At 40.8% G+C, this 18723-nt stretch overlaps 1 protein-coding gene across 10 annotated transcripts in view; it reads right to left on the bottom strand.

Moving 5' to 3' along the window:
• Positions 1–18723, bottom strand: part of kiaa1109 (KIAA1109 ortholog) — a 91177-nt gene that overhangs the window by 18811 nt on the left and 53643 nt on the right. For 5 of the 10 annotated variants that reach the window (XM_028566582.1, XM_028566583.1, XM_028566586.1 and 2 more), the window contains exons 50-72: positions 17945–18208; positions 17304–17397; positions 14647–14853; positions 13760–13995; positions 13103–13347; positions 12894–12999; positions 12189–12286; positions 11784–11972; positions 11486–11654; positions 10741–10952; positions 9636–9719; positions 8444–8642; positions 8092–8151; positions 7716–7942; positions 6698–6874; positions 5971–6101; positions 4572–4695; positions 4329–4441; positions 3778–3868; positions 3352–3411; positions 957–1225; positions 558–773; positions 82–262 (exon numbers count right to left, since the gene is read on the bottom strand). In XM_028566582.1, coding sequence (XP_028422383.1) covers positions 82–262; positions 558–773; positions 957–1225; positions 3352–3411; positions 3778–3868; positions 4329–4441; positions 4572–4695; positions 5971–6101; positions 6698–6874; positions 7716–7942; positions 8092–8151; positions 8444–8642; positions 9636–9719; positions 10741–10952; positions 11486–11654; positions 11784–11972; positions 12189–12286; positions 12894–12999; positions 13103–13347; positions 13760–13995; positions 14647–14853; positions 17304–17397; positions 17945–18208 — 3752 coding nt within the window. The remainder of the gene's footprint in view (positions 1–81; positions 263–557; positions 774–956; positions 1226–3351; positions 3412–3777; positions 3869–4328; positions 4442–4571; positions 4696–5970; positions 6102–6697; positions 6875–7715; positions 7943–8091; positions 8152–8443; positions 8643–9635; positions 9720–10740; positions 10953–11485; positions 11655–11783; positions 11973–12188; positions 12287–12893; positions 13000–13102; positions 13348–13759; positions 13996–14646; positions 14854–17303; positions 17398–17944; positions 18209–18723) is intronic. The other 5 variants (XM_028566587.1, XM_028566590.1, XM_028566588.1 and 2 more) reach the window with 5 other exon arrangements.

Here is an 18723-nt window from a genome sequence, read left to right as displayed (position 1 = left end):
AGAAAAGAATTGATCATTTAAAGCACAAAAAAAAAGAAGTAGATAACGTGTGGACAATTTTGTACTGAGCGAGAAGCTGACCTTGACGTCTACTCCTGGAATGTAGAAGACTGTGGTCTCCATGTCGTTGGATTTGGTCTGAAGGGAGGAGGGACATTTCTTGCCAGCTAGGAGATGCGAGGTGGAGGTGTAGGTGGGCTGCAGCTTCTTCTTCTTGGGGGGAGACTCCTGGTCCAGATTCCTGAGGCTGCGCTCGCAGCTCCTACAAAAACCCACAGGGAGACAGAGACTCCTGTCATATGATGATGTGCTTATGCCTTATTCTGTTTAGTTGTCTGCACATAGAACGTTGCATTTCTTGTATCCACTGAGGGCAAGCTACAGCGTAACATTACATCTGGCAAATTCTCCCGAGTGGATTTCATAATGTAGAGTTAGTTTGACTCCTTACGGGATGTTATTTCAAAAAAATATCAGTAAAAGTGAGTCAGACCTTAAATTAAATTCTGTTCCCTCCACAGTAGTTACCAGAATAACAAATGGGCATTTTATCGTACCTCCTGAGGGGATTGTCCTCATGCTCTGGTTGCTGAGTAGTGGGGTGAAGGACACACTTCCCGCTGTCGATCTCCACGCGGATGTCCAGCTCAAAGTCAATGTTTCTTTCGGTTGCTGGGCCACTGAAGCTGCGGTTGGCAGGTGTGCTCGGCCAGCGCTCGCTGAACAGCTGACTCACCGCAGAAAACCCTGAGGGCTTTCTGTGAGACGCTTGGCTGAGATGACAGAAGAAAGGGAATGTTTAGTGAATGCTGAAAACTGTGAACCATTAGTCATAGTACACAAAATAAATGATAAAAAGAAACGCAATTGCAAACATGAGATAATTGGTGCTTCCTTTCATCTCACATTCATCGCAAGAATGCTCGAGTAGGCAGAAAAACACAAAGGCAACTCACAAAGGCCTTCGATAGCTCGGCACTCTCTCACGCTCAAACTCGTCCTCCTTTTCGGAGTCTTCGGAGGAGGAAGAGGACAAGTCATCGCGCCGTATGTCGTCGTGCTGGAAGGGAAGTGTGGGTGAGAAGACAGCAGGGGTGCCAGGGGCACTGAAAACTGAGTGCTGGCCATCGATAACGGATGGATAATGAAGATGAAGGTGATGATGAGGGTGGGATGGCTCATCAATGGTGGCTGACAACAGGTCCACCTCTGTCTCCTCAGGAAACTTCATAGAAGGACAGAGTGTCAAACTCACACAAGGAGACAGTCTTAATGAAACTCTTCCTACTTAAACCCATGAGGTCTTAAGTAGGAAGGTAGCAAAGGAGTCTTGAAGGAGATAGTGTTCTGTTATTTGGACCACAAGGCATTTGTTTTTTATCCTATTTATGCCATGTAGTCCATATTTTAATGCTGAAATCAAAATCTAACAGCAGTTTATGTGTCCAATGACAGAACACTACCAGCCTGCAACAGTTCCCCTGGAGCTGGGAGGTCATGCACTTTCTCTGAGGGAGGAATGAAAGAGAGACAGTGTGAGACGAGGACGAAGATGAGAATGACGTGCCACCCCGACAGGAGAAAAGGAGAAACACACTCAAGAAGGTGACAATGGAAAGATGCCCAAGAAAGTATACAAGTCCGCTATCCGTAACGACAGCTGGGAAAAGAAATCTCAATTGCCAACAGTAACAACAGATCCCAGAGATAGGTACAGAGGCTGACTGCTGCTGAACATCGCCATATGCTGAAAATGTGGACTTAAAAAAATATCACCTCAGCAACAATATTTCTCTTTATTGGTTGTTTATTTTCACTGACTGAGGCAGAAGGACTGACAAACCAAGCAACCTCAGTCATGTGGCCTTAAGCGGTGTCAGTCTGGGTCTGTCATCGTTAAAGAGTGAACATTGGAGGCATTTAGGCAGTGAACACTATTGGATCATTCTAGCAGGAAATACCACTTTGGATAGATTCATCAACATTCAATCAGGGCTTTTAAAAAGCAGCTCAAGACTCAGCAGTTTTAAGAGTTTTATTTTACCGTTTCTTTTTACTGTATTTTGGTCTTAATTTTAACAATTTTACTCTGGTAAAGCACTTTTTGACTTTGTTCTTCAAAAGGTGCTATATTAATAAACATATTATTATTATTATTATTATTATTATTATTATTCAGTGGATTTTGGTCTTTTGGTTTTTGTGTGTATTAAACAAAATATATAACACATTAAATTGTGAGCTTTTTGTTAACTTGGACGGAGCCAGGATACCAGTTTGCCCATGATTCTAGTCTTTATGCTAAGCTGAGTTAAGCTAAGCTCACCGGCTGAGGGCTTTAATGTAATATTTAACATACACATATGAGAGAGTGGGAGCGATCTTCTCATCTAACTCTCAACAAGAGAGCAAATTAGTTTTTTTCCCCAAAATGTCGGGCTATTCCTTTCAGACCTATTGACTGTTTAGACTTGCATGAACACGGGAGGCGATGCTGTTTACTGTAAGTCGTCAGACTTTCAGGGAGATAAAAAGTGAAATTTCAATAAGGTGTGCTGGCTAGAATTTTAAACTTGATTTAGTCATAAGCATTTTGCTTTATGGTAATTACACCAAATGATTGCCATTTTAAATTACGCACCGATGACCTTTAAAGCTGGATCTATGTCCGTCTATAATATGTATCTGATCTGATATTGTTGGGTGTGAGAGAGAAACTATTGTTTTGACAAACAGAAGCTGACAGACTGTGATTTAGAGCCTCACCATGCATAGTTGTTAGAAATCAGTCAATATATTAAGATTGAAGACAAGCCAATTTAGTTATTTATGCAGTTTCAAGACAGGGTGAGAATATGTGACTCCATAATTCATTAGGCAGCATTCCAACTATAAACTTGTATGTAAAGGTGAGTCTTATTATGCAAGAAAATTGCAAGGAAATTACTTTTCTGAAAGCATGCTTTGCGTTAGTGTTATCTGAATAAAATCAGGGACAAATTGCTATCTCACAAATCTCTGTTTGATGGAATGCTGCTGGTATTCATCTACTGAGTAGTAATAAAGACAGTAGAACATACATTTTAATTTGGTTGCACATGTGCCAACACATCCTTGCTGAGAGCAGGATTACAATAAATTATTATGCAAATGAACCCACTGTTGTTCAATATAATATAGGTGTATGTCTCTATAGAGGCTAGTATTTCATCACCCAGTTTTGATTTTGCATATTCAAATTCCTATCGGAGCTTTCAAGGCAATCGCAGAGAAGAAGAGGAAACAGAAGTATTTGTTGGTGTTGGTTAGGTATTTTTCAATTTGTTAAATGTCATCTTTTGAGCCATATACCTTGAATATCTCTTCTGGACTGACAGGTGCATGTGCCGCGTCCAAGTCCTGATTATTTATCTTCAATTGAACAAAAGAGTTATTTAAAAAGGAGCTCATCCAAAATGAAGCATAAAGGTCTCTCCCTGTGAGCCGCCTTTAGAAACCCAAGACATCATATGAGTCAAAGGATCACGTAAATATGTTGTATGGAGATCCATTACAGTAGCGCATGAAGGATGAGATGGTGACCTTTCAACTTTCAACATAAAGAAGTACAAAACTAAAACCTTCATCATACCATCATCGCCTTAATTACAACAAATGTGTCAAGAACCTATTTGCTACAGTGCAATCAAATCTGTACATAAAATGTGAATGTGTTAAGGCTTTCTCTGTTTTGTCAGTAAATGGGATACGTAGATACGTTTTTAGAAAGATGTTTACCGTGTCCTGGATGTTAAAGGTGACCCGGGGTCCAGGAGAGGACGCATCCACGCGCATATCTGGTAGGTCATCCACATCCCCTATTCGGGAACTATGGACACAGTAAGGTGATATAAACGCACTGCACACATGCTTAAAAGTTGTTAAGTGACATTGTTACAACATACTCTACAGTATTGTTGGTTACAGGAAATACCGTAGGTGAACACAAATTGTTACTAATCAGATTCATTTCCAGTTTTTGTACTCATTTATTCCCAGAGTTAATGTTTTCCCCTTGCTAAAGGTCTTACAGCGTGTCAACTGTTTAAACATCATTACTACATTAATTCAAAATGATCTGCATAATTACTATAAACAAATGAGACTGCATCCTCTTTGTCAGAAGGTTAATGGGAAACGTGTTTCAAAATAACGTAACACCGACAGCAGTGGTGTGAGACAGAGGTTACTCGGGCTTGTTTGTTTACAGTAAATGCTGGATGAAGCACCAACAGTGTCATTTGCAGGGAAAGTGGCTACTCCTGCCCTCGTTTTTGTTTTTGTTTTACCTCTGTCTGTCCATCCTTTTCAGAGGGGGTCGGCCTGCGGCCGCTGAGATGCTTTTGGAGCGATTGTAGCTTGGTTTGTAGCCGAGACCCCACTTATCCTTCAGTGAGGCCGCCTGGCGAGGAACAACGAGACACATTCAGGTTTTTGTAAGGTATGACAGGAAATATTGTATTGTACGGTGTCCAAGCTTTCTTTGGTGAATACATAGCTAATTGGGGGAAGGTAAATAGATGAGCATTTACCCTCATGCTGGAGCGACGCAGTTTCTTTCGGACGTCTCTCCTGATGTCGTTGACGGCCACAGACTCCAGCTGCTGATAGCGCTGGATCTCCTGGTTGATGGTGCCTTCACTGGCCCCCAATTTCCTGTGGTCAAGAAAAGAGGATGTAGATTAGTTTTGACAAAACAGACATTTCTTCACCAGAACTACAATTATTGATACTACTACAGTACGGTGCCCGTTGAAAACGACTGCTCGGCCTTGTGGTTTTGCTGCTTGCAGCGTTCTCGAGAACCACGCATCCAAACAACTTCCACCATGATTCCTGCCATGACATAGCTGCATTCCCTAGCAAAGCTAGAGCATACATGTCATTTGCTAAAAGCTAGCTATTTTTTTTTTTCGGAGGTTATAATCACTGGTGCTCGAAATGTTTCAGTTTGCTACAATGTAGCATCTTCGGTCTCTTATTTCTTCATCTGTTCTTAAATGTACTGCAGCTAGCGACAGAGAGCAAGCTGTACAGAGCATGCCAATCGCGGGTCTAACAGTTAATAGGGCTCCCCTCTCAATACACAGCAAAATGTGTACAGTGTACATATCGCAATACTAATAAATATGTCCCGCAGATCTCAACGCTGCACTTCCTTGGAAAATCAGCAATACACCCGCCAAGTGTGAAGTTGATCGAATGAACGGTTGTTGAGAAAATCAAAAGGACAGTCATACACACAGAGACTCCTTGCTTTATAGTTAAAGGTGCCCTGCCACACGTATTTCATTACTTTGTGGTAATGTCTGAAGTTCTACCATGGACTCTGTAACATTTTTTGTGGAAAAAATGCCTTAGTTACCTTGTTTCAAGCCATTCTAGCGTGGTATAGAAAGCCTGCAGGAAGACTCAGCTCGATTTCTGCCAGTTCTCATTAATATTCAACAAGCTAAGCTGTTTAAATCTGACTGGCTAACAGCTAGCCAATGAGAGCCTGGCTGTCAGTATCCTTTACCCAGCGCAATTGGGCGAGATCATGAATAGTAATGAGCTCAGGCAATATGATGTCAGACTGACCAACTTTTGTAATTGGCCTGATTTCTCTGCTTATTTATTTTCAGTGGCTAGAGCTGACAGAGGAGGTAGCAGTTCATTTTCACATTCACGACATAACTCATACACATATGGACCTAACACATTTAAAAAAATGCAAGTGAAAACGGTTTTATGTGGCAGGGCACCTTTAAGATTAACTGTCCTAAATGTATGTCATGTACTGTCTTGATTTTATTGTTAAAACTGTCTTTCACTGAACAGAAGAGCTCTCCAAATTCTGCTGTATGTTACCATGTACAATTACAATACGGGCTATCCATTGATTGCATCACACAGAATGAGAATCAACAAGTGGGTAAGCAGGAATCTTACTTGAGGTCGTCGATGACTTTGGCCTGTTCATTCAGCTCTCTGATGTCGACCACCCTCTTGGTGAACTTCCTCCCACGGGGGTCAATCACTTGGTTCCCCATCGCCGCCTGCCTCCTGGGGTCAATCGTCTCCTGTTGGGCCAATGCAATGATACACACCCGAACATATTTATCTGGTAAAACTAATAAAACAGAATGAAAAAAACCCGCTGATCAAACCCCAAAAAAACATTTGTATGTAGAATTTCCGTCAGGCAGCTGCTGTAAATAAGAATGCATCCTTTTTCAAATCTGTCTGATTAAAGACGAGTTATGATTCATGTACAGTACATTATATGCAGTCCAATCCAAACACCAGGTATCATATAACACAGAATGTCACAAATCAGGAGACAACACCGCCACCACCATCACCACTCCACTCCACTCCACTCCACTCAAAGTGCAAGAGGGAAAATAAAGCTCTATTGCCACAGGGAACTGTGTAATTTATTTCTTTTCACCCATCATTGAAGCTTAATGAGGAGGGCAGTGAAAATCAAATGCTAAGCAACACAATTCTCCATTACAATGCTATTTAGTTAAAGCATGCTGTAAAATAGCATTGCTCAGCATTTTGGAATCAACAACCTTCATCTGCTAACTGCAAGTGCTTGAGATGCAACGCCACCTTGCAAGTGATTTTGTCAGCCCAAAGAAGAAGTTTTACACTGTGGGTGGCTACATACACAGGCCCAGGAGAGAGGTCTTTGGGCCCTGGCACTGCCCGCTCGGAGGCAAGGCGATGCACAGTTTAAGTAGTCAGCTGGACCAGACACACTCTGAGGCCTGGGGCTGAGGCCCAGGATGTGGTTTACCAGACGCTTCCTTAAGGTCAGCCGAGGGCTGAACTGGCTTCCTGGACTCTGTAAACAACGGCACGGACAGATGGATGGAGAGGTGGAAGAATGGAGGACTCGGTTCAGACTTTACCTTCTGAAGCTTTAAGGTAAGCCAGTTAGGATTTGTTCAAATGTATTGAAGGGATAATAAAAGGAGTAGTTGGTTATTTTTGGGAAATTCTTGCTGAGAGTTAGATGAGAAGATAGATACCACTCTCATTAAAAATAAAGCTACAATGGGCAGCCAGTTAGCTTAGCATAAGGTCTGCCCAAAGGTAATTAAATCTGCCTATCAGCATTTCTAAAGCTTATAAACTAACACATTATATGTAATTTGTTTAACCTGTACAAAAAACAAAGTCTTGTCATCACTGTAAGGTTGTAACCTGTAACCACAAACTGTTGCTTTAAAAAGGGTGCTGGTAGGTGGATTTTGTTACTATTTCCCACTATTTTCAGCCTTTGTGTTAAGCTAAGCTATCTAGCCGTCTTCTTACTGTAGCCTTAAATCCAACGCAAATATTTAAAAGTGGAATCAATATTGCCATCTAACCTTCAGCAAGAAAGCTGTTAAGCATAATTGCCAAAATGATGAACTATTTCTTTAACTAGGGGCAATGACCAGTAGTAAGCTCTACAGCTGAAGTTCACTATTTATTTAATAACTTCCAAATCTAAAGAAATTGATTGAATGGATATTGTCTGAGAACTTCCTAATTGGAGTCACAAACCAGAACATGTCATCTACTGTTGACAGCATATTTTTGTAAACATTACAATGTGTCATTTATACAATCATTTATACGATATCATATATAATAGCCCAAAAAGAATGATGACGTAGATAAACGCAATATTGACTGACCGTGTGGATGGTAGGTGACATGGAGTCGGCTTCGTCCTCATCTGATAGGTCGCCCATGTTGACAGAGTTTAGGTCGGCGATGTCGTCCACGTCCTCCTCGCCCGTCAGTGATGTCAGCGTGTTACCCAGCGCATTAAGGCGCTTGCCGATGTTAGGATCCATGTGAACATCGATACCGCACATTTTCCAAAGTACATTCAGATTCCAGGTACCGGCACTGCTGCTCTCTGTTTTTTGAGGAGGAGGAAGAGGAGACAAAGAACGGCAAAGGATGCGGATTAAATGAATGCCAAAACAAAATGTTCAAACAATTGTCTCATGCTTATTGTGCAGCTCTCGAGTGTGATCCATATTTTATGGACCAGAAAGAACTTGCCTGCAGAAGGTTGCCCTATAGTCCTGGAACATACTTCGTATGTACCATCAGGTACTACACCTGTATACAGACCACAGACACACAGGCAACAGCCAATCAATATTTTAGAGGAGGTGGGTGCATTGAAAGTTACATAAGAATATCGGTTTCTACATACTGAAGTCGGGTCATTAATCACATATATTTGTTGAAAATCTGTATTTTATGTGAAAAGAGTATATTTTATTTTGAACACTTAACCTTTACTTTCTTCACTCAATCAAGGCTTTTGACATGTATTAAATGTGATTAAACTGAATCAAAATGAACCATATGTAAGATAAAATTCACACGTGTATAATGAGTCACTCACAAGCATTCATGACCGTATCCCCTCGGATTTCAGGCTTCCAGTCATCCCAGGAGGTCTCGAAGCCTTCGGCAAAGCGGATGCAGAAATTCTTGAAGTGGCCTTTGCTTACCAGGGACTCCGAGGAGCAGGCGGTGATCAGCGTGCTCTCAATGGTCAGGACCATAGCTGAACCGGTGTCAAAATCTATGCTGTGGTTGGCCTGGCAGAGGGGCAGGGAGAGGGAGGGTTACCCAGGCCTCAAGGAAGGGAAAGTACATGGAAAAGAACCCACTTTCATTTGTTTCGGAAAAGGTAGATTTAGCTGGTAACACTTCATTCTATAGTACAGTACATGCACTTGTAATGCTGATCAATGCAGTTATTTTCATGTGATTTTAAATCACTACTTTGGTAGATTTACTTCTGATCATTATAGTTTTGCAAAACTGGTAAATAAATTTCTGTCTGAGTCCACAAATGACAGACATATTAATAAGCACTGCTCCTATAAATACAGCAATGAGTGAAATGTTACCAACCTTTTCAGTTTGTTAGATTGTGTTTAATTGTAGGATTGGGGAAAAATATTTCCCTAAATTTCTGGATTAACTTAAAATGAACACAAAAATAGTGGGTCTGATCATCATCCCAGTCATTACTGGAGGCAGGTCAAATCCTGTTTACCTCCTGACTAACCCGGTTATCTATTATTATGACTTGGATCAAAATCAGAGCGCAGTTTTGGAATTTATACTGCAGGAATCCAGGTAATTTCCAAATGCTTTCTCTTTCAAGAATAATCAGGAGCCTGCCATGCGCACCACTACACCGGGTCATTAGATCTGGTATTGTGTGTGCAATTTTATACAATTTCATGGCAGTCTCATGAAAGATTTGCCTAAGGAAAATGTCCTTGTTTCCACTTTAACAACAGATAAGGAATACTCTGGACACCAACTGGCGTAATCTCTTTTTTTTAGTAGTAGGTAATTACAAGACCCAAAAACCTCAGGCACAAGCTCAAGCTTAATTAGTTGCTATGCCAGCTTTGTGGGGGAAATTTGATGGTTGCAAAGTGGTGTGACCTGCCATTTCTAAACAAAAAAAAGAGCACTTCTGATGCAGTGTGCTTGTGGCATTGAAGAGTATTGATCACAGGAAGTCATTGTCCCACAAAAAGCCATCACAAGAGATGTAATAAATTGTAGGTTACTTTTCGTGCATTATTTTGCCGGCCTACTGATGTGCTGGCCCCAGCTTCAGAGTTGATGCCCTCCGTAACTGGTACTTGTCCTCTCTATGGAAATAAGCGTGACATAACAGCTGGTATATCTTGTCTCTATGGACATACTGTAGTATAGCATAGTACTGGAGTATAACAAGACAACCCATATGAACATTCATTAATATCCAGTGTTTCCCCTAAACGTTTCTATTAGTGTGTAGGGGTGGTCATTTTAAGCTTTCAATCAAAAATAAAACATTAATAATATTTTCATTTATGTTAAAGCAATTCTAAATTATTTGACATATAAATAAACATCCAAAATAAATAACAAATCTGGCAAAACATTTCAGTAGCTAAGTCTGAGGAGTACTAAAATGGCACACAGTGCATGACATCAAAAGAAGTACTACTGGTGCACGTCTCCTGGATGGTTTATTATCATACAAAAATGGATTTTATGGACAAAAATAAAACTAACACGTCACTGACATTATTCTTTTTAGAATTTGTTGAGGGAAATGAAGGTGTGTGGTGGGGCAGATTACAAACAGCTTAGCTAGGGGAAACTCTGATATCCAAACTAAAACAGAGAAATTGTTCTTTTAGTAAAGAACAAAAATGCAATTGCGATTCTAAGGCTATAAATGTAAGCAAAGGGAATGTCACGAACACTGGTACAGTTAATTGGTGCCAAGTGCTGATGGAGATAATGATAAATTAATTTTTTTATTTTTAAAGAGGGGATGACGTGAACTACTTTTCCTTAGGAAGAATTAGATTCATAATAAAAGTGCTTTTGATTCAATAAAATCTACTGACGAGACAAAAAACAACTTGCTTTTAAAACAATAACCTGGCAAGCATTTCATATGCCAAACCATGGCTTATATGCCTAATAGTGAAACACCGTTATTTCAATGATTAATCAAAGATAAAATCACAATAAATGTGAACTTTTTAACTGTATGACCTTAAAACCAACAAATGGCAAACCTGTTATTGTTTATATCAGTAGAACTTGGAAATCTACATCAGGAAGTTAAAATGTAAAAAATATTACAGTTCCAAACCAACAAGCATAGCGGATTACCTGGGATGTGTTGGTGATCGGTAGGCAGATGCCCAGGTCGTTGACGGTCAGTTGCAGGAAGAGGGTGCTGAAGGCCTGGGCTGAGGTCTGCTGGATGCCTGGCAGCTTGTCCACTACCTCTTTAGTGGCCATGTGGATGTCCTTGTTGAGGGCCAAGCGCTGCTCGTTCCAGTTATCATACGCTGCCTTATAGTTCAGCCAGAAGAGCACAGCTGCAGGAGGGCAAACACGTGGTTAGAAAGGATTTAGAATGACATCCTGAATGTCATGTAAACAAAGTCCCATTAGACTTCCAGCCATCAGTGATTATTATTTGTTCCGTGTGAAAATCTGTGAAAAATTCCATCACTGAGCCATCCTTCTTTTACTATCAGTGTTGAGTTGGTAGACTACTTAACGGTAACTATGGGCAGTCTCATAAGCTGCTATGTTGATGATGTCTTCAGTGTCAGCAAACAAAGTTAACAGGAAATGGTTAAAAGTTTTGTTAAGGTACACAGGACAAGCTTTGACATTTCATTTTTTCAATGTAAAATCAACTGTTAACTGACCGACAGTCTATCTATTTCTGTTTGTTGTATTATGTGAAAAAGGGGCTGTAAAATGTTGTCTTCATCCAGCTCCTTTCCCATCATGGATATGTAATGTTATACAGCAAATAATTTGTTGTTCAATCATAAAATTTGTCTGTGTCCAAGAGAAAAATGTGAAGTGAAGTGTGATGCAGAGAAACAGTAAACTGAACCTCTGTCAAATGCCACCGGCTGGGCAAAAACGATCGGCCTGTTGAGCGTGATGAGGACAGCCTCCTTGTCGGAGGAGCCACTGATCTCCTCCTGCAGAGCGTTCCGCAAACCAATCCGGGTTCGGAAGTACGCCACCTGGTGGAAGTCTGAGCCAGCTTCTTCATACACCTGTAAAGTGAGGGGAGAAAGGGCATCACCTAGCTATCTACTGTAATCTTTAAGCCAATTCTAGACCTAAACCTGAGACCTTTTATATCATTTTTCTTCATTTTTTTATTTCATGAGGCTGATCTGTACCTGGTGCTTGACTATTTGTCCAAGAGCCAGGTGGAGATCTACTTGACATTTGCCAAACAGTTTGAGGTAACTGCTGCTGCCACCGGGCTGAGCCTTGCACTGGATCCTGTTGGATAGCTCCAGCTCGATGAGGCCCGTCTCAAAGCGCACAGCTCGCATAGAAGGAGTGGTAGCGGTCATCTGGATTCCCTGTGAACAAATAAAAACAACATTTAGAAATGTCCTAAAAAGCTTAACTAAGACTCAAAATTAAACAAAGGTTTCTAGAGAGTATCCTTTTACTGGTTTTATTACTTTAAACAACAACAAAAAGCTTGGACCAGAAACTTGACCTGCTGGCTTCGGCCACTGTGACTGATATGCTGCTTTGGTTTTCCATGCTGAAAGAAAATGAACATGAGATACCTTGAACATGAGGCTGAGAGAATAAAGCAGGATTTTTGGCTTGTCTGCATCCGTTGAGGTGTCATACTCATTCCACAGCGGGATGGGTTGTTCTCCTCCTTCATGCACAGAGAGAATACAAGTCAGCCTTACAAGCCTACACAGGCTGTTGTGAAGTGCTAGATAATGTGTGATTTAGTGGGATTATATTGTCTGTGTACCTGTACGCTGTATGTCAGCCCTGATATCTGCCTGACGTGTCCCAGTGCTACTAAATTGAAAGACTCTGATGTGAATAGTTACCCTCTCTCTCTCTCTCTCTCTCTCTCTCTCTCTCTCTCTCTCTCTCTCTCTCTCTCTCTCTCTCTCTCTCTCTCTCTCAATTTAAAATCAATACTGTTGCGGAAATGAACATGACTGGATTTGTGTACGTGCCTTGTGCATTGTTTTGTGAGGAAAAGAAAGTGTTTTTTTATTGACTCAAGTAGCAGCTATAGGCTACATAATACTGTTGGGAACAGGGAGATGTTTAAAATTAGATTAACTTTATTGATCTGAGAGGAAAACTGTGCCATTACAGCAGCAAAGAGAAGGATAGACTTTTCTAAAGGTTTAAAAGAGACTACAGTAAAGTTGAAAAGTTTTGCTTTACAATATGTTAATGAGGTAAGTTTGCAGTAAAGAAAATATATATGCAAAAGTGTGTGTTGGTCACTGGTAAAGTACCTGAGACCTTCTGAATGACCTCGTTGACTTCCTTCATGAAAACCTTCTGTAGGAAGACCAGGTGGTTGAGCAGGTCTGTGGTCAGGTTGTGCTCAAATGAACCAATCTGCACATCAGAGAAGACCAGTGAGAGGCAAGTTAAGAGCAACACTTGGCTGCTCCGTTAATCTATCTATATAGCTTTTATTTATTGTCCTGGAGCCTCTTACCTCGGCCACACAGCGCAGGTAGTTGCCTTGGAGGTAGTTTCCTTGCTTTGCGGGGAAGTCGTCAGGTGCCCAGCCCTGGTCCGAGTGGCTCTCGTGGTCCTCCATGATGTACTCTCCTGACATGGTGACTGGAGGCAGGGTGAGGCTGGCTGATGGCGGCATGGTGGACATGTCCACTGGGGACACTTTGGACTGGAAGCAAAGCTTGTGGTTTGGCAACTCAAAGGTGAAACTGGTTTGTGCCCCTAAAGAAAAAAAGCATTCATTAGTATTACTTATTCTGGGCATGCCTCAACAGTGATATTAACACAAGAAAGACAAAGTAGTGGCCAGGTTAGCTCAGTAGGTAGAGCGGGCGCACGTATATAGAGGTGGATGCTTCAACGCAGAAGGTCCAGGGTTCGAGTCCAAACCGTGATGATTTCCTGCATTTCTTCCCCCTCTCTACCCTTTCATATCTAGCTGTCCTTTCCATTAAAGGCTGAAATGCCCCCCAAAAAACAAAAAATCTTGAGAAGGAAAAAAAGTCATGTTTGTTTGTTTTTAAATTTAGTTTAACTAGAACTATGAGGAAACCACAAGATGTGAAATCTGTCTTTTCACACAGGAAAGCTCTGTATAGAAATCAGATACACACCCCCACCCACACACACCCACCTGTCATGCCATGGCTCTTCATGCGACCCATTTTGTACTCTGCTTTGAGTGAGGGCAGCAGCGCAGCCCCAATGGTGATGCCATCCATCATGGCGCTGAACTTGAGGACGATGGGCTTCTTCTCCAGGCCTTCGGGGAGCTGAGGGAACTCGTTGGCTTCTATGGGGGTCTGATTGATGCTGGATGCTTTGTCAGAGGGTTGCGGGGTAGGGGTGTCCTCCCTATTAGGAGGTTGACTGTAAGAAGAGAAATATTTTTTTTTTTCACTCAGTCAGTCAGGATTGGTTCATAATGTACAAAAGGTGTGGGCTTTGAATATGTGAAGGCTGTGCTCTATCAAGTAACTGTTGCTATCTTAATAGCTGGATTGGACAACAACACTTAATACTGTTGTTGGAAATACACACACACACACACACACACACACACACACACACACACACACACACACACACAAAAATTGCTCTGATTTAGTGATGTGTGTGTTATTATGGAGAGCTCTGCAGATACTGGCTCATATTCCTGTGAACATCAAATTATAGAAAAGTTGTTAATACCCTAAGCACACCTACAACTCTATGAATATATTAACATAATTCTGAATATTACCATGGAAACAGACCACACACAGTCTTTGAAAGCAGTTAACTGGCAACACTGTGGATATGCTGCAGTAACCTGTCACTTATGGAGATGAAAGACTTCTTATGAGGATTTTATTAAGTGGAGACTACAATCTAATGGCATTACTGTTTGCATGACAGATTCATTTAGGATTTGAAATATAGTTACAAGTGTGCAACATTTCAGAGTCAGCTTCTCGTTACTTCTAAATGCTATTAATGAGACTTATAAAGCTAGAGAAACGAAGAGCGAAGAGGACATACACATTGGAGGGCTGGCGGATGAGGTCAGAGATTTGTTTGGAGAGCTGGTGGGAGCTGCGGACCATCATGCTGTGCAAAGTAGCCGGGTGCTGGGGGATGTTGATCATGATGGCGCCCACTTTGAAGACAGCTGCGTTGTTGGTCTTCAGTCCTCGTTGGGCACTGTACAAGGCCTGGGACTTGGCAATGTTGCATTTGACCACCGTTCTGAAACACAGAGTTAACTGAAATGAGCAACACAAATTTTCTTTTCTCTTTTGTTTCCGGTGATGTGGACATATGATGGATGTGCAACTTTACTGAGAGGACATCAAACAGTGAAACACCATGCAGATTCAGGAAAGCACACAGTTTTCTGGGCACAGGAAGAATGAGCAACCAGAACAGTGACACGTTCCACTATGAATGAAGAAGGTAATGAATTGTACAATATGGTAGCCGAATGCAAGGTCTTTTAAGGTGACTTTTCTTTGTGTGATCCTGCCTCTTGTAGCAAATACAACATTGTCTATATTCTTAAGATGGCTTATTATGTGTTATTCTACTAAATCTGGAAAAATTGCTGAAATATCAGACTGAACGTAAGATAGTTCAGTATTTGGGCTGTAAACATTAAAAGGTGCTGTAGGTAGGATTATGAAGATCCAGGAGCCAAAACATTTGAACATCAACAACTTCTTAGCCCCTCCCCCCTTTCCGCTAAAGCCCAAACCGGTCTCCTAAGCCCCTCCCCCCACAAGGGAGAGCTGTGCACGATAGAGCGTGAAGATAGAGTGAAGGGGGGGGAGGAAACCTATGAAATACGTGTGCCTGAGCAGTGACTGACACGCAGTTAGACACCCCCCATGGCCCTGATTGGTGCATCTCAACAAGGAGCGGTGGATTTTTGCAAATCGCACTACAGCCTGTAGGTGGTGCCAGAGGAGCCGGATTTTTTTTTTTTATTATTACCTGCTTCATGTAGTTCTACTCGAACATAGGGTCAGTTTCAGCAAATATGACAGAAAGTTCGTTTTATAAGGCTTACCTACTGCATCTTTAACGGAAGAGTCAATAATGAAGAGATTCACAAATAACTTAAAAAAATAAAACCTGCCAACTTTCTGCTTTCATAAACCAATGAAAGTGGCTTCATACACACACAAACAGGTAACATCTGAACAAACTGATTCCTGAGAAACTGATAATACACATGGATGACTGGCGACTCAGACAAATGAAGGGTGTGCATTCAGTGCAAGGCTGTGTTTTTGATGTACTAATGCGTGTGAGCCCTGAATGGTAGCAATAACATACAGAAACTCTTGTTTAGCTGTGCTGGTGGGAGATGTTGGGAAATCCTCCAGTCTATGCAAGTAGTTGGAAAAGGAAGAATGCAAAAAGAAGAAGAGCAGAAGAAAGTGTGAAACAGTTGTGGGACACTGTAAAGGTGAAAACAGAGTTTTCTATAAACAGAGAGTCATGCACCCTTTGTTTTAGATGCACAAGTTTGTGATAAAAAAGGCTCTGGATTATTAAAGTAGAACAACTAAGCAATCTAGTCGTTTACATAAATTATTCCACTTGTTATTCATTTTTCAATACAAGTTTTATATATATTTATATTACTGTGCCTGACTGCAGCCCCTGACCCACCGCAGTAAGTAAAAAACAGTTATGTTTAAGGATCAGCATTGAATTGTTTAAGTATATCTCAAAACAACTGCTAACATGGCAGACACAATGCTTTAATTGTGAGTCAACACATTTGCACTGGAGCCTGTTAATTATAGCTTATTTAATGTATTTGTCGTATTGCAATCATTCCTACGTACATCGCAATGTCAGTAATAACTAAAAAGTGCCAAGTTGTGTGGCACATTTAAACACACGAGTGCAGTTCCGAGTACACAGTATGACAATAGGATTAAGTCCCAGTTTTATTTTCACAGTGGGAGCATCTGTTAAATAGAATGAGATGAGGAAAAAAAAAAGCTTCTTATTGAAGCAGCCGTTCTAAACTGAATCAAAGCAGCGTGGAGATGCATCAGTCCGCCTCAATGCATGACTACAAGGCGTGTAAACTGATTAGGGTGGTTATGTTTTGAGGAAATTGCATGCAGTAAAAAACAAAAACTGCGGTTAAAATTTCCCAGCTGGAAAGAAGTCGGTAATTGGGTCCCGCTGAGCTTGTAAAAAAACACGGCATCCACTTTTTAGTTTAAGCTACAACACCACCTTTAACGAAAGGCACTTGACATTCAAGCATCTACGTGCAAGTTGTGTCGCTGTGTTCTTGTCCAAGTACAATGTATTCTTATTTGACTTCACTTATTATTTTGAGATCTTAAAAAAAAGTTACCATTTTGGCAAAGTTGTAATGTAAGTTCTATATCTTTGAGACCACAGTGAAAATCAAGATGTTGTTCTCTTAGGTACAACAAAAATGAAAGAATGATGAATTAAAAGAAAAATCATTATTTGTTGTAATTAAAAAAATAAAAAGATTCAATTATTACAAACTTAAAATTTCAAACAGCGAGGGTTAAGATCAATACACAAGAATACTTGGTGAAGCTGCTATTCAAAGAATTTCTTTCAAGATGAGACACAAAAACCTTTATATTCAAAAAAGGAATTGTTAAATCAATTCCCTAATAAGGAGAATTTGTACGTACTGGATGTCAGGAGTTATGCCTTCCAGCAGAACAATGTTTACCCCTCCTATGTGAGCCGATGCACACGTCTCAGTCATTTTCTGGTGCAGAATATCTGTGGACACATGAACATTGATTACATCAAACAGAAAAAAACAACCAGAAGCAACCTACCTATTGCTGACTACCTGTTTTTTGCAAGAAAGAAATGACGCATGGAGTCAAAAATGTAATCAAGGGCTTTATTCTGAAACTTCATCTACTACATCTTAAAACTCCTAAACAGAAGAATAGATGCTAGAACTTTCAGGATCAAAGACAAATGTTAAAATTAAAATTGATTTCATGCATCAAAGACAAGATAATTTACGATTATTTCGGTCAATATTGAAATCACGATAATTTAACACGATTACTTGTTGACTTCTGGAAAGATGTTGGAATTATTGAACTTAAACAGTGGAAAACGTTGAAATAAATCAACAGTTCATTCAGAACACAATAGAAAATAAGAGTTTACTTGCAAAACGTAATGAGCTAAATAATTGTTTTTCTCGATTATTCTGTTTTTGTGATCATTGGGAGCCAAAATCATAATCATGATTACATTTCAATTAATTGCACAGCCCTAATTAACACCCACACAGATCTCAACCCCTCACCTTTCATCTTCTCCTTAAGGGTGAAACTCCCATGGATCTTCTTCAGCTCAGCCTCCATGGTCAGCCCGCCGATGTCCGCCTCCAGGTGGGTGCGGTTCACCATGCCGATGCCGAACACTATGAGTGTGACGTGCTGGGGCTCGGAGCTCACCAGGCTACGCCGCCGCCCGCCTGCGCCAGGGGGCTTGTTGGGCGTGGTGGGCTCCTGCTGCTCGTTCTCAAAGATCACTTTACAGAATTGCTCTGAGGGCCGACGGCCACCTTCTGCAGAGACGAGATGGGAAAAGCAAAGTGCACGTGTAGAGGAGATGTTTTGTAGAATACATATCACAATTCAATCATTGCAGGAGCATGCCAAAATAAAAGTCGTACAGAGGTGTTTATGCTGCTATTGTGTGATCAAAACTCTTATGGTCCTGAACTTTATGTTACAGCAAATTTATGGAGGAGTCAGAGGTTGTTGCCCTTGAAGTTGATAGATTTTAAAACATCCAAGAAGATAAAAGGTTGTGCCAACTATGTGAATTAGGAGAAGTTGAGAATGAATCCCATTTTCTGTTGTATTGTCCTTATTATGATGAGTTAAGAACACCCGTCTTAATTGAAATGTCTGTTCTAAATCCTGAAATGTTCCGGTGTACTGGGGACGACCAAATGGAGTGGTTGTTTACATTTAATGTAGCATATCTTTTTTTAAACATAAAAACATCCGCGAAATTGCGTTCGCTAAACCCACAAGACTCCATGTCAATAAACAAGCATCGTAAAATACACTTCAT

Source organism: Perca flavescens, chromosome 20 (genome assembly GCF_004354835.1).
Source record: "Perca flavescens isolate YP-PL-M2 chromosome 20, PFLA_1.0, whole genome shotgun sequence".
NCBI lineage: Eukaryota > Metazoa > Chordata > Actinopteri > Perciformes > Percidae > Perca > Perca flavescens.
Note: the sequence above shows the minus strand (reverse complement) of the source record. Positions and strands in the feature narration are given on the sequence as shown.